General features: G+C 44.1%; 1 protein-coding gene across 3 annotated transcripts in view; it reads right to left on the reverse strand.

Annotated features, from left to right (window-relative positions):
* Nucleotides 1-11967, reverse strand: part of plcg1 (phospholipase C, gamma 1) — a 37670-nt gene extending 25703 nt beyond the window's left edge. For 2 of the 3 annotated variants that reach the window (XM_036947538.1, XM_036947539.1), the window contains exons 1-10: nt 11655-11967; nt 10676-10969; nt 6698-6850; nt 6483-6576; nt 6312-6359; nt 844-928; nt 639-722; nt 410-432; nt 261-330; nt 1-87 (exon numbers count right to left, since the gene is read on the reverse strand). The exon at nt 1-87 is cut by the window's left edge and continues 15 nt beyond it. In XM_036947538.1, the coding sequence (XP_036803433.1) occupies nt 1-87; nt 261-330; nt 410-432; nt 639-722; nt 844-928; nt 6312-6359; nt 6483-6576; nt 6698-6850; nt 10676-10892 (861 nt within the window). In that variant the 5' untranslated portion in view covers nt 10893-10969; nt 11655-11967. The remainder of the gene's footprint in view (nt 88-260; nt 331-409; nt 433-638; nt 723-843; nt 929-6311; nt 6360-6482; nt 6577-6697; nt 6851-10675; nt 10970-11654) is intronic. The other variant, XM_036947537.1, reaches the window with a different exon arrangement.
* Between the last annotated feature and the right edge of the window lie 2129 nt (nt 11968-14096).

A 14096-nucleotide genomic window follows, 5' to 3' on the forward strand; every position in this document is an offset into this window, starting at 1 on the left:
GAAGGGTTGTTCCACCTCCCTCAGTGGGTCCTTCAGGTACCCAAACATAAACTCCTGCACCTTATTGTTGTCAGTGGCCCACAGCTCCTACGAACACACACAACACATTATGTTATTCAAGTCATTTGATTTCCTTGTGTATTAACACGTAACACCTTTACAAAAGAACTAGTTACTAAAGTGTACGACAAGTCAAGCGTTGTGTTGTACCAAATCCCTAGGAACTTAGATAGCATTATCATCTATATCATCCAGTATACCTTCTGGGCCTCCAGAAGGAAAGTCTTGAAGTCTTCTAGTAAGATCTTCTGCTCTGGTCTCTCAATGAACCTGACAGAGGGAGAGAGGTGTTACACAACTCACATCTACAGTATAACATGATGCTCAGGCTGGGTGTGTGAGTATCTACCTCTGTAGAAAAGGAATCTCCATCTGAAAGACAAAAGTAAAGAAAATTATTTAACACAATAAACCTTGTCATTTTAGTATGACAACACAGCTCCCGTCTGTCTGCCTGCTGGGCCTAACGGTTCCTACCAGAGGCTCTGTGGGTTTTAACAGGCCTCTTGATTCGGGAGCCATTTGAGAAGCAGACAGACAGAGAGAGGGGGTGAGAGATATGGCTGAAGATGACTTACAGCTTTCTGGGCGTCAAACATCAGGCTCCGATAGAGCTGGGAAAACTGGCTAAAGGACACGTCTCCATTCCTCAACTCCGAGTCCTGAGAGAAAGAGTAAGAGGAGAGGGGGCAATGTTGCCACAGGGTTAGGATGACACTGGAAACACACACACACTGGTGGGGAGGGGGTATTAGGGAAATGTGATGAGTGTGAGGATGTTACCGGAAGTTTCTCTCTGAGGAACTTCATGTTGGGGACCCTGTAGTTAACCTGGCACAGCATGCTCTTCAGATCCTTACAGGATATCCTAAAATACACACAACGCCAAACACACAAATGAAGATGTTCACACACACACACACTTCTGGAAGAGTACCATGTCGTGACTTCACCTCAGGACTACTTAGAGGAAGCTACTTCTGAATGGGGGGGGGGGGGGGTGCTCACTCACACACACAAACACCAGGAAGCTGTGCAGGTCTGTGGCTGAAAGGTTAGTTCCTTCACACCTCCACATCACGTACACACACCAACCGGAGCTGGTAGGGAGCTTCTTCAAAAACTATGAAGCTGTGCTCATTCCCTAGTTGTGCATACAGTGCATTTGGAAAGTATACAGACCCCTTCCCTTTTTCCACATTTTGTTACGTTACATCCTTATTCTAAAATGGATTAAATAAAAACATTTCCTCATCAATCTTCACACAATACCTCATAATGACAAAGCGAAAACAGGTTTTTAGAAAATGTTGCACATTTATTACAAATGAAACAGAAAACACTTATTTACACAAGTATTCACACAAGTATTCACACAAGTATTCACACAAGTATTCAGACCCTTTGCTATGAGACTTGAAATTGAGCTCAGGTGAATCCAGTCTCCATTGATCATCCTTGAGATGTTTCTACAACTTGATTGGAGTCCACCTGTAGTAAATTCAATTGATTGGAAATTATTTGGAAAGGCACACACCTGTCTATATAAGGTCCCACAGTTGACAGTAAATGTTAGAGCAAAAACCAAGCCATGAGGTCGAAGGAATTGTCCATAGAGCTCTGAAACAGGATTGTGTTGAGGCACAGATCTGGGGAAGGGTAACAAAACATTTCTGCAGCATTGAAGGTCCCCAAGAACACAGTGGCCTCCATCATTCTTCAATGGAAGTGTGGAACCACACTTCCTAGAGCTGGCCGGCTGGCCAAACTGAGCAATCTGTGGAGAAGGACCTTAGTCAGGGAGGTGACCAAGACCCAGATGGTCACTGACAGAGCTCCTCTGGAATTATTTGGCCTGAATGCCAAGCGTCACATCTGGAGGAAACCTGGCACCATCCCTACGGTAAAGCATGGTGGTGGCAGCATCATGCTGTGGGGATGTTTTTCAGTGGCAGGGACTGGGGGACTAGTCACGATTGAGGGAAAGATGATCGGAGCAAAGTACAGAGAGAGATCCTTGATGAAGTCCTGAGCGCGCTGGAGCAGGTTCTCAGACTGGGGCGAAGGTTCAGCTTCCAACAGGACAACGACTCTAAGCACACAGCCAAAACAACACAGGAGTGGCTTCGGGAACATGTCTCTGAATGTCCCCGAGTGGCCCAGCCAGAGCCTGGACTTGAACCCGATTTAACAATTCTGGAGACTTGAAAATAGCTGTGCAGCGACGCTCCCCATCCAACCTGACAGAGCTTGAGAGGATCTGCAGAGAAGAACGGGAGAGACTCTCCAAATACACGTGTGCCCAGCTTGTAGCGTCACAACCAATGAAGACTCGAGGCTGTAATCGCTGCCAAAGGTGCTTCAACAAAGTACTGAGTACAGGGTCTGAATACTTATGGAAGTGTTATTACGTTGTTTATTTTTTAAATTGCAAACATTTCTAAAAACGTATTTTTGTTTTGTCATTATGGGTTATTGTGTAGATGGATGAGAAAAAAATAACAATTTTATCCATTTTAGAATAAAGCTGTAACGTAACAAAATGTGGAAAAATAATACTTTCCGCATGCATTGTATGGTTTTACTTTCATCCCTAGTCTGTCCAAAATGCCTCTGGCTGGCCTATATTGCTATTTGCTACAGCAGGTAGCTAGTCATACTGGTCTAAATTATTGATAATGCACTAACCCAAATGTACAAAGTCTCTGAAAGAAAAGCATTATTGCTCTCCATTATCTTCAAGCTGATGCAATGCTTTTTCAATCATTTACAGTGCCTTGAGAAAGTATTCAGAACCCTCGACTTAATTCACATTTTGTTAGGTTACAGCCGTATTATAAAAGGTATTAAATTGTTGTTTTTCATCAATCTACACACAATACACACAAGGAGCGGCGGACTATGTATTTTTGTAAATAACAGCTGGTGATATCTAAGGAAGTCTCGAGCTATTGCTCGCCTGAGGTAGAGTATCTCATGATAAACTCTCTCGGTAGGTAGTGTTGTCTACAGGTTATCTGTATTCTCCAAAGCAGTTTACATACCACCACAGTCAGAGGCTGGCACTAAGACAGCATTGAATGAGCTGTATTCCGCCATAAGCAAACAAGAAAACGCTCACCCAGAGGCAGCGCTCCTAGTAGCCGGGGACTTTAAAACAGGGAAACTTAAATCCATTTTACCAAATGTCTATCAGCATGTTAAATGTGCAACCAGAGGAAACAGAACTCTGAACCACTTATAGTCCACACACAGAAACTCATACAGAGCTCTCCCTTGCCCTCCAATTGGCAAATTAGACCATCATTATATTCTCCTGATTCCTGCTTACAAGTGAAAATTAGATTAATAAAAAAGTGGTCAGGTGAAGCAGATGCTAAGCTACAGGACTTTTTTGCTAGCACTGACTGAAATTTGTTCCCGGGATTCCTCCGATGGCATTGAGGAGAACACCACATCAGTCATTGGCTTCATCAATAAGTGCATCGACGACGTCGTCCCCACAGTGACCGTACATACATATCCATGGCTTCTGGTTGGGGTTACAGGCAGCATCCGCACTGAGCTAAAGGCTAGAGCTGCCGCTTTCAAGAAGCAGGACTCTAACCCGGAAGCTTATAAGAAATCCCGCTATGCCCTCCGACGAACCATCAAACAGGCAAAGCGTCAATACAGGACTGAGATTGTACTACACCGGCCCTGACACTCTGATGTGGCAGGGCTTGCAAACCATTACAGGCTACAAAAGGAAAGCACAGCTGAGAGCTGCCCAGCTACACAAGCCAACCAGGCGAGCTAAACAACTTCTATGCTCGCTTTGAGGCAAATAAAACTGAAACATGCATGAGAGCACCAGCTGTTCCCAGAAGACTGTGTGATCACGCTCTACGCAGCAGATGTGAGTAAGACCTTTAAACAGGTCAACATTCACAAGGCCGCAGGGCCAGACGGATTACCAGGACGTGTACTGCGAGCATGCGCTGACCAAATGGCAAGTGTCTTCACTGACATTTTCAACCTCTCCGAGTCTGTAATACTAACATGTTTTAAACAGACCACCATAGTGCCTGTGCCCAAGAACACTAAGGTAACCTGGCTAAATGACTACCGACCCGTAGCACTCACATCAGTAGCCATGAAGTGCTTTGAAAGGCTGGTTTCATCCCAGAAACCCTGCCTACCCACTCCAATTTGCGAACCGCCGCAACAGATCCACAGATGATGCAATCTCTATTGCACTCCACACTGCCCTTTCCCACCTGGACAAAAGGAACACCTATTTGAGAATGTTATTCATTGAGTACAGCTCAGTGTTCAACACCAGTGCCCTCAAAGCTCATCAATAAGCTAAGGACCCTGGGACTAAACACCTCCCTCTGCAACTGGATCCTGGACTTCCTGATGTGCCACCCCCAGGTGGTGAAGGTAGGTAACAACATCTGCCACGCTGATCCTCAATACAGGGGCCCCTCATGGGTGCGTGCACAGTCCCCTCCTGTTCACTCATGACTACACGACCAGGCACGACTCCAACACCATCATTAAGTTTGCCAATGACAGTGTGCTCATTCCTGATCACCGACAACGACGAGACAGCCTATAGGGAGGTGGTCAGACCTGACCGTGTGGTGCCAGGACAACAACCTCTCCCTCAATGTGATCAAGACAAAGGAGATGATTGTTGACTACGAGAAAAAGAGGACTAAGCACACCCCCATTCTCATCAACAGGGCTACAGTGGCGCAGGTTGAGAGCTTCAAATTCCTTGGTGTCCACATCACCAACAAACTAACATGGTCCAAGCACACCAAGACAGTCGTGAATAGGCCACGACAAAACCTATTCCCCCTCAGGAGACTGAAAAGATTTGGCATGGGCAAGTCTAGGTCCAAGAGGATTCTAAACAGCTTCTACCCCCCAGCCATAAGACTCCTGAACAGCTAGTAAAATGGCTACCCAGAGTAAGCATTTCACTGTAAGGTCAACACTTGTTGTATTCGCCGCATGTGACTAATACAATTTCATTTGAATACCCCAGAATGACAAAGCAAAAACAGGTTGACATTTTTGCTCATTTATAAAAAATGGAAATATATTTACATAAGTATTCAGACCCTTTACTCAGTACTTTGTTGAAACACCTTTGGCAGCAATTACTACCCAGAGTCTTCTTGGGTATGATGCTACAAGCTTGGCCCATCTGTATTTGGGGAGACTCTCCCATTCTTCTCTGCTGATCCTCTCGAGCTCTGTCAGGTTGGATGGGGAGCGATGCTGCACAGCTATTTTCAGGTCTCTCCAGAGATGTTAGATCGGGTTTAAGTCCGGGCTCTGGCTGGGCATTCAGAGACTTGTCCCGAACCCAGGTTTTTAATCAAGGATCTCTGTACTTTGCCTCAATCCTGACTAGTCTCCCAGTCCCTGCTGCTGAAAAACATCCCCACAGCATGTTGCTGCCACCACCAAGCTTCACCGTAGGGATGGTGCCAGGTTTCCTCCAGATGTGACGCTTGGCATTCAGCCAAAGAGTTAATTTTTGGTTTCATCAGACCAGAGAATCTTGTTTCTCATGGTCTGAGAGTCTTTAGGTGCCTTTTGGCCTCCCTGACCAAGACCCTTCTCCCCGATTGCTCAATTGACCCAGTTAGCCAGCTCTAGGAAGAGTCTTGGTGGTTCCAAACTTCTTTCATTTATTAATAATGGAGGCCACTGTGTTCTTGGGGGCCTTCAATGCTGCAGAAATGTTTTGTTACCCTTCCCCAGATATGTGCCTTGACAAAATCCTGTCTCAGAGCTCTACAGACAATTCCTTTGATCTCATGGATTGGTTTTTGCTCTGACCTGCACTGTCAACTGTGGGACCTTATATAGACAGGTGTGTACCTGTCCAAATCATGTCCAGTCAATTGAATTTAACACAGGTGGACTCCAATCAAGGATCTCAAGGATGATCAATGGAAACATACACCCGAGCTTAATTTCGAGGCTCATAGCAAATGGTCTGAATACTTGTGTAAAGCTATTTCTGTTTTACATTTTTTATACATTTGAAAAAAAATCTGAAAACCTGTTTCACTTGGTCATTATGGGGTATTGTGTGTAGATTGCTGAGTATAAATAAATATATGAATCCATTTTAGAATAAGGTTGTAACATAACAAAATGTGGAAAAAGTCCATGGGTCTGAATACTTTCCGATGGTACTGTATTTAGTTTATATCCACAAAAAAGCACTGATTTATTTAACTTACTTGTCTTCTCTGTTGCGATCTACGGCATAAAACTGCTTCCGTAACCACCTGGGTGAAAAAAAAGAGTTACATTGAAGAATGAGTCTTCGACACCGAAAGTGCTGTGATAGCCATTTGCAACATACCATCAAGCGATGCCCACTCAGCCTACCCAACCGAATAAAGGTGTACCTCTCTATCTGTAAAGGGGTGGGGGATTTGAGTGTGTCTGCCACCAGCCAGGTCAGACCCTTCACCCACATGGTCATCTCCTCATCAGACGTCGCTGGGGAGAGGGGTCAAAGGTTAGGCGTCAAAGTCCTGACATTCAAGTTCCATATTATGGTATGGGTGCGTCTCTACTTGACCAAACGCAAGGCTTTGGAAGCTGTGTATTTAGTATTTACCTGCTAGGCTGAGTGCTTTGAGGCGGAACTCAGTGCCGTGTAGGATGACGAAGCAGTGAGCCTGGTCTAGTCGTGCTGTAGAGTCCTCCACATAGCGCTCAAAGTCCCGAGACTTCTGGCCCGCTCGGATCTCCTTTATCTCTCGGATATCAACTGGAGGGAGGACAGATACAGGGGTCAGCCAAGTCACTCCAACATGAAGCAGTCTGTTAAGGTTAGCTAAACTGTATCCACCAATTACATTTAGTTTGCACATTGTCAAGCAGAGCAGAGTGTTACAAATGCATGACATATTAAGACACTGCTCTTAAGTCCAGCCACACTGTTGCAACAGACTGGCCAAGGGACAGACCTTCAGAGGACCACAACCTCAAGCCACACACACACACACACACACACACACACACACACCTGCTCACTATAAGGGCCGACCGGGCCTCAGAGGAGACAGAACAGGAGCTTTCCTTTTTTGCCTTGCAGATGGTGATCAAAAGCCATGGAACAGAAACCTGAATAGCCCAATTCAGTGCATGTTTCAGGGCATACACTGCATACCTTGAACTTCGTCATAAATCATGTCAATGGGAGATTTGCGCAAGACATCTAGTTACTGTAGAAATGTGCATCTCAAGTTCTGATTTGGCCAGAAGAATGAGCTGTAAAGCATATGGAGAGTTGCGGACAGTGGCAAAGTGGGATTGTGTTAGTGACAGTGTTGAGGTACACCGATTGTCCTGGTGCAGTTAGTTAGGCATTAAGATAGTCACACACACACACAGCATAGCTCTCGCATAGCTCTGCTCCTGCTCCTCTTCCTGCCCTAAACCACACATCCTGTGCTGCTCTGCCGCCTACACTGTCTGTGCGCCTGTGTGTGCGTATGTACCCACCTTCTTTCATCTCGAAGAATCTCTCACACACAAAACACACATCTACTTTGCATCACATGCATCTATGCAGCCGACTTCCGTTGAGACTAAGTCAATCTGACAGGTTGATATTCGAGAGAACATGTAAGTCAGTCTAAATATTTGCAGAGTTATTGTGAAGCTCCAGGAAATAAGAGCTGGCCAGAGGTGTGACCTTACACAGGGAGAGGAGAGGAGGCATCCTGACTAACATACCAACACGTCTCTCCCTGTTTGCTCTTCATTTTACTTCCCTCTACCCCATTAACCTTTCTCTCATTGGCTCACAACTATCTTTGTTGACTTTAGGGATAATATGCACGTTTGAGGATGAAAGCATGGGAGGATAACAACAAACTACACCGAAGTGTAGTTTGTTTTGAAGTGTTAGAGCAGAGCTGTTGAACTTTGAACAAACTAATTGGCCAATGCACAGTCAACCATGATGTAGGCTATATTTGACTGTGGTATTGCAGAGGTTGTCCTTTTTCATTTTTACAGACACACCTCTCTCTCAAATCTGAGACGGTTTCAGTATATCTAAATATCTCCCACCCCCCCAAAAAAAAGAGTATTCGCCAGAATCTCACCACAACATTTACACTTATCAGAAGACCTTATCCAATGTGACAGCTACAATAACTTTCAAAAGGAAGCTCATGGTCCACACAGAATGGAAGCAGGCCAGCCTGCATGTCTGCAGTTACTGGGTCTCGGATTCTGTTGTGTGCCGTCACTGATGTAGCCACCTCATCAATGCCTTTATCCATGTCTCGTAAACCCTCTTTCCTATAGTGGGATTCTAATGGGACTGATTTGTGCTTACTAAACAAGGGCATGGAGATATCTGGGGGAATAATTGGGTCCTGAGTGTCTCGATTCTCTCTCTGCCTTCAGGCTTATCGGCACAAATGAGAACCTATGTTGTCCACATTCTCAGATCACACTGAGTGCAAGTGCCAGTGCTCGGACTACATTCTGCCAACACGGGGATTTTAGTCTTAGTGACACTTGCTAAACCAGCAAGTCTTACAACATACAAGTGCCATGTTAAGAAATCCCAGTAACACCTGTTCAAACAAGAGTTTAGATTTGTCAAACAGGCTTACCTTACTGCATGTTCCTGGCTGGCTGAGAGTATAAAGACATACCGTCTACCACTACACCAAAACCCAGATGTTTGTGTGTTGATGCAAGCTATGACTGTGGTTAGATAAAGGCGCAAACACACACCAGGCCTGGTGTGTTTGAGATGAGGTGGTCACCTGCTTGATGTGTGTTTGGGACAGGACCGTCTCGGCCACACTGACATTTCGGGTCTCTGTCGGTTCCGTCTAGAATTTTCGCGGTGCACTTAGACCTAAGCCGTGGCCTTCGCCTGAGATTCAGTCAAGGGTAGGCGGGGAGGGTGGGGAAAGCAACAGTGAGGTGGCTGGGTTAGGGTTTGACAGGTTACTGAACCAACCAAAACGTTATGTCCGTTAGTCCAGTCCTTCACTCCTGTGAGGTCAGTGTACATCAAATAAGTGAACTGCTGTTCACCAGTTACAATTTGAATACTACTACATCACTTATGATATGCCAAATGTTTATCAGGGGACCAAAAGCACACCAATCACTAAGGAGGTATTGACACGTTGACTAGGTACAGGTAGTCCTTGTAAATGTAATTTATTTTCTTACTTTTTAACTCTGCATTGTTGGGAAAGGGCTGTAAAGTAAGCATACCTGTTGTATTCGGGACATTTGACAAATACAATTAGATTTGTATTCAATTCAAATGACATTTGATAATTTACTAGGGAGAATTATCTACATACAGCAGGTAACTGGACATCATCTTTATTTCCTCTCAGAGGCAACCAGCAAGCATCAAAACTGCTGAGTCAGTGGTGATGTGAGAGACCCACTGATCTCCCCGTCATCGATAGGACGGAAGACTAAAATGGCGCCGATTCTTTCCCAAATGATCCCACACTTCCAGTAAAAACTATCCATTCTATTTTTAAGGAGACGCATTCGCCAATATCGTCTCACTCGCAAAGAGTAGGATATTATATGACGACGTTGTCAGGTACCGAAACTCCTCCATGGAGTTGAGCAAAGACTAAAGTTTCCTAAATTAACCTCCGACTCCTTAAAGTTGCTATGAATCCATACTTCAAAAATGTAAAACTGTTTACCTGTGTTTGTTGTTGCGTGCCTTAATTTGTTTCCTGAAATCCATGTTTTAATAAAATTTTGTGCACTGTGCACATTGAATCTCATGTAAACCAGTCAGTCGTTGGATGTAGCAATAAGATTAAGGTTTTATTATTGTAAGTATGGATTTAAGCAAACAAAGGACAACCATAGGTACATGGTGGTGGGAGGGGGGGGGGGGGGGGGTCGTTTAAACCTTTTTTCCTTTCTCCTTGGCTGCATCCGGAGCAGAGTACAGCTGTGTGAGAGGCATCCTGCTACCCGGGAGACCGTTCTGAGTGAGGGGCGCACGCACAAGGCTCCCTTCACGAAAACACACAGGGCCTGTGATGAATTTGACACTTCTATCCAGCATGCGTTTCTACACTTTATTTAACACTGGGACAAGATTATATGTAGGTCATGTTCAAATGGGGCCAAATAAGGATGTTTCAATAGGCTATAGGCTCCACTTGTTGGCTTTGCTCTGGCCTCGTGTGACATGGTTTTTCCATTATCTGAACATTGAACACGCTTCAAACCCCATAATTGCTTCATAATAGTACTAACAAATACGCAATTTCGTAGTTGTACACGTCTAATCACGCGCTACTGGACAAAATGACATAGCAAGTGTTTTGTTATTGTGTGACACTTGTGCATCTCACAGCTTTGTTGTTTTGTAAAAACATTCCTGTTTATGACAGCAGGTAAACAGACCGCTTTGGCATCATATTCTCCTGTCAGAACATATTCTGTGCGACAGTGACGACAGTGTGATCAAATATTTTTTGGACAAAGATGGGCCTAAATTCTATTCATTGGATGAAACAGAATATCATGCAGCCTATGCATTGCACACGTTTTCTAATGCGAGAGCCATACTCACTTTCTCCCTCGATTTTATCCGTGCCTCGGGTCCAGATAATTGTCCTCGTCTCAAGTTTGACCTGAAATGTCCTTCTCTCAGGTCGCTGGGACTTTTTGGAGTAAAACAAAGTCAACACGGTCCCCAATTCCAGATCCCGGTAAAGATTGTTCATCTCGGTGTCACTCTCAATCCACTGAATGGGTCCGTTGGAAAAGAAGCCCGAGGTCCCAGCCATGTTCACTTCCCCTGTTTGTTGTCCTTTTCCTTTCAGAACAATCTCCACAGCCCTGGGCGAGACAGAGACAGGGATACCTACAGAACAGGGGGAAAACCCATGAAAACCTATTCTCTGGAGTTGATCATCTATTTGGCTAAGGTCTGTCAAACTTGCATATTGCCTTACTGTTAGAAATATGGCTAGGTGAGTTTAGGTGTAGGCCTAAACCTATGTTATTAGGGTAATATGTTGTGCAATAGTCTTCGCTATGATGCTATGATATTTTGTGCAGTAGGCCTACAGGTGCTGGACTGAGAAAATGACAGACGTGCGCCAATCAACTCCAGCTGATCACACACTGGTATGGGAATATACAAACCGATTTACATCATTTACAACACTTTTCTCACGAAGATAATACATGGAAATCCACAGGTTAACTGTAATCCGCGGCACATTTAAATAGATTAGATAGGCCAGTTTGAGGGATCAAATCCTATTAGCTAAATGGAATGTTTCCTTCCCAAGCTACCCATAAACTTTATTTCCATGGGCCCAGATTCTGCTCGTTTTGTAACAAGCAATACAAAATAACATTCGTTGCGAAAGGGAGAGCGGATACACTGCGAGGCAAGGAATTCCGTGCTACATTTTCCTAAAGGCGAGGTGGTGGGCAGTTGTTCGGCCAAGGAAGAATGGCTGATTTCAACGCAGACAAGCCCAGTTAGCTATCACCATAGCCTTTATTTTAGGTCACCCTTCTAGTACCCTTCGTCTTACCGTCTCAAAATCCAACTGGAACACGCGAGCAGCGCAACAATAGCAGAACAACACCTCGGTATATCGCCGCAATCACGGCCCCGCTCATCTCCGCCGGTCCAACTTCGGCTGTCCTCCCGTCTTCCCCTTTTTCGTGATTATATCATTGTGGTCCCAACAGTGTGCGTACGCTTCAGTCGTGAGGAGAAATATCCCTTTTCCTTTTGCGTCCTGTCACAGTTCCCCATCGACGGAGAGAGCCACAAGCAAGTTTTGTCTGTATCATGCACGGCTCGGGCCCTTCCCCCATCCGACCCCTCTGTACAACAAAGCATCGGATAGATCGGTCTCTTAAAGATACAGCACTTACTTTTCCACCCCTCAGTCTACTTTGTTTTCATAATTATCTGTTACTATAAGTAGGCTAACTAAGCATAGCTAATTATTGCGCTCCTTTGGTCAGTGTCAGTGAGAACTAAAAGTTCCGTCAGAAAGTATTCAAACCCCTCGACTTTTTACACATTTTGTTATTACAGCCTGAATTTAAAATGGATTCAATTGAGATTTTGTGTGACTGGCCTGCCTACACACAATACCACATAATATCAAAGTGGAATTATCTATTTAGACATTTTTACAAACTCATAAATATGTATTGAGTCAGTAAGTATTCAACCCCTTTGTTATGCCAAGCCTAAATACGTTCAGGAGTAAACCGTCACATTAATTGCATGGACTCACTCAGTGTGCAATAATAGTGTTTTTTATTGTTGAATGACGACCTCATCTCTGTACCCCACACATACAATTATATGTATGGTCCCTTAGTTGAGCATTGAATTTCAAACAGATTCAAACACAAAGACCAGGGAGGTTTTTCAATGCCTCGTAAAGAAGAGCACCTATTCCTAGATGGGTGAAAAGCAGACTTTGAATATCTATTTTAGCATGATGAAGTTATTATTACACTTTGGATGGTGTATCAATACACCTACTCACTATAAAGATAAAGGCGTCCTTCCTAACTCAGTTCACGGAGAGGAGGAAACCCAGTCAGGGATTTCACCATGAGGCAAATGGTAACTTTAAAACAGTTACAGAGTGATGGCTGTGATAGGAGAAAACTGAGGATGGCACAACAACATTGTAGTTACTCCACAATACTAACGTAAATGACAGAATAAACAGAATACAACTATTCCAAAACATGCATCCTGTTTGTAATAAGGCACTAAAGTAAAACTGCAAAAAAAATGTGGCAAAGAAATGAACTTTATGTCCTGAATACAAAGCATTGTGTTTGCAAATCAAACACATCGCTGAGAACTACACTTTACATTTTGAATAAAGTGGTGGCTGCATCATGTTATGGGTATGGCTGGCATTGGCAAGGACTAGAGAGTTTCTTTTAAAGAATACAAATGAACAGAATAGAGCTAAGCACAATCCTAGAGGAAAACCTGGTTCAGTCTGCTTTCCAACAGACACTGGGGGAAAAGTTCACCTTTCAGCAGGACAGTAACCTAAAACGCAAGGCCAAATATACATCGGAGTTGATTACCAAGATTTTCCTAAGTGGCTTAAATTGGCATGAAAATCTGTGACAAGACTTGAAAATGGCTATCTAGACAGAGCTTGACAGAGCTTGAAGAATAATTTTAAAATATTGTACAATCCATGTGTGCAAAGCTCTTGTATTGACTCAGGGGTGTGAATACTTATGTGAATGAGATATTTCTGCATTTAATTTTCAATACATTTGCTAAAATATCTAAAAACATGTTTTCACTTTGTCATTATGGGGTATTGTGTGTAGATGGGTGAGGAATTATTCTTTTTTAATCCATGTTGAATTCAGGCTGTAACACAACAACATATGGAAAGGGGCCAGGGGTGTGAATACTTTCTGAAGGCTCTGTACTTGTGCAATACATTGCCAACCAGTGGCATTAGGAGGCATTTGCATACAAACTCACAAACCTGCTGAAAAGAAGTAGCCTACAAGCCTGAATATGCCATATTCTGAGTGTTTTTACGCAATGTAGTCATGTGTAATTTATTACACTTTAGTCCAGGGCTCTACAACCCTGTTCCTGGAGAGATACCCTCCTGTAGGTTTACACTCCAACCCTGTTCCTGGAGAGATACCCTCCTGTAGGTTTACACTCCAACCCAGTTCCTGGAGAGATACCCTCCTGTAGGTTTACACTCCAACCCTGTTCCTGGAGAGATACCCTCCTGTAGGTTTTCAATCCAATCCCAGTTGTGACTAACCTGATTCAGTTGATCAACAAGTTTACGATTAGAATCAGGTGTGCTAGATTAGGGTGGGCACAAAAACCTAAAGGGGGGTAGCTCTCCAGGAAAAGGATTGGAGTGAAAACCTACAGGAGGGTATCTTTCCAGGAACAGGGTTGGAGTGAAAACCTACATGAGGGTATCTTTCCAGGAACAGGGTTGGAG

The sequence above is a fragment of the Oncorhynchus mykiss genome, chromosome 16, assembly GCF_013265735.2.
Source record: "Oncorhynchus mykiss isolate Arlee chromosome 16, USDA_OmykA_1.1, whole genome shotgun sequence".
Classification (NCBI taxonomy): domain Eukaryota; kingdom Metazoa; phylum Chordata; class Actinopteri; order Salmoniformes; family Salmonidae; genus Oncorhynchus; species Oncorhynchus mykiss.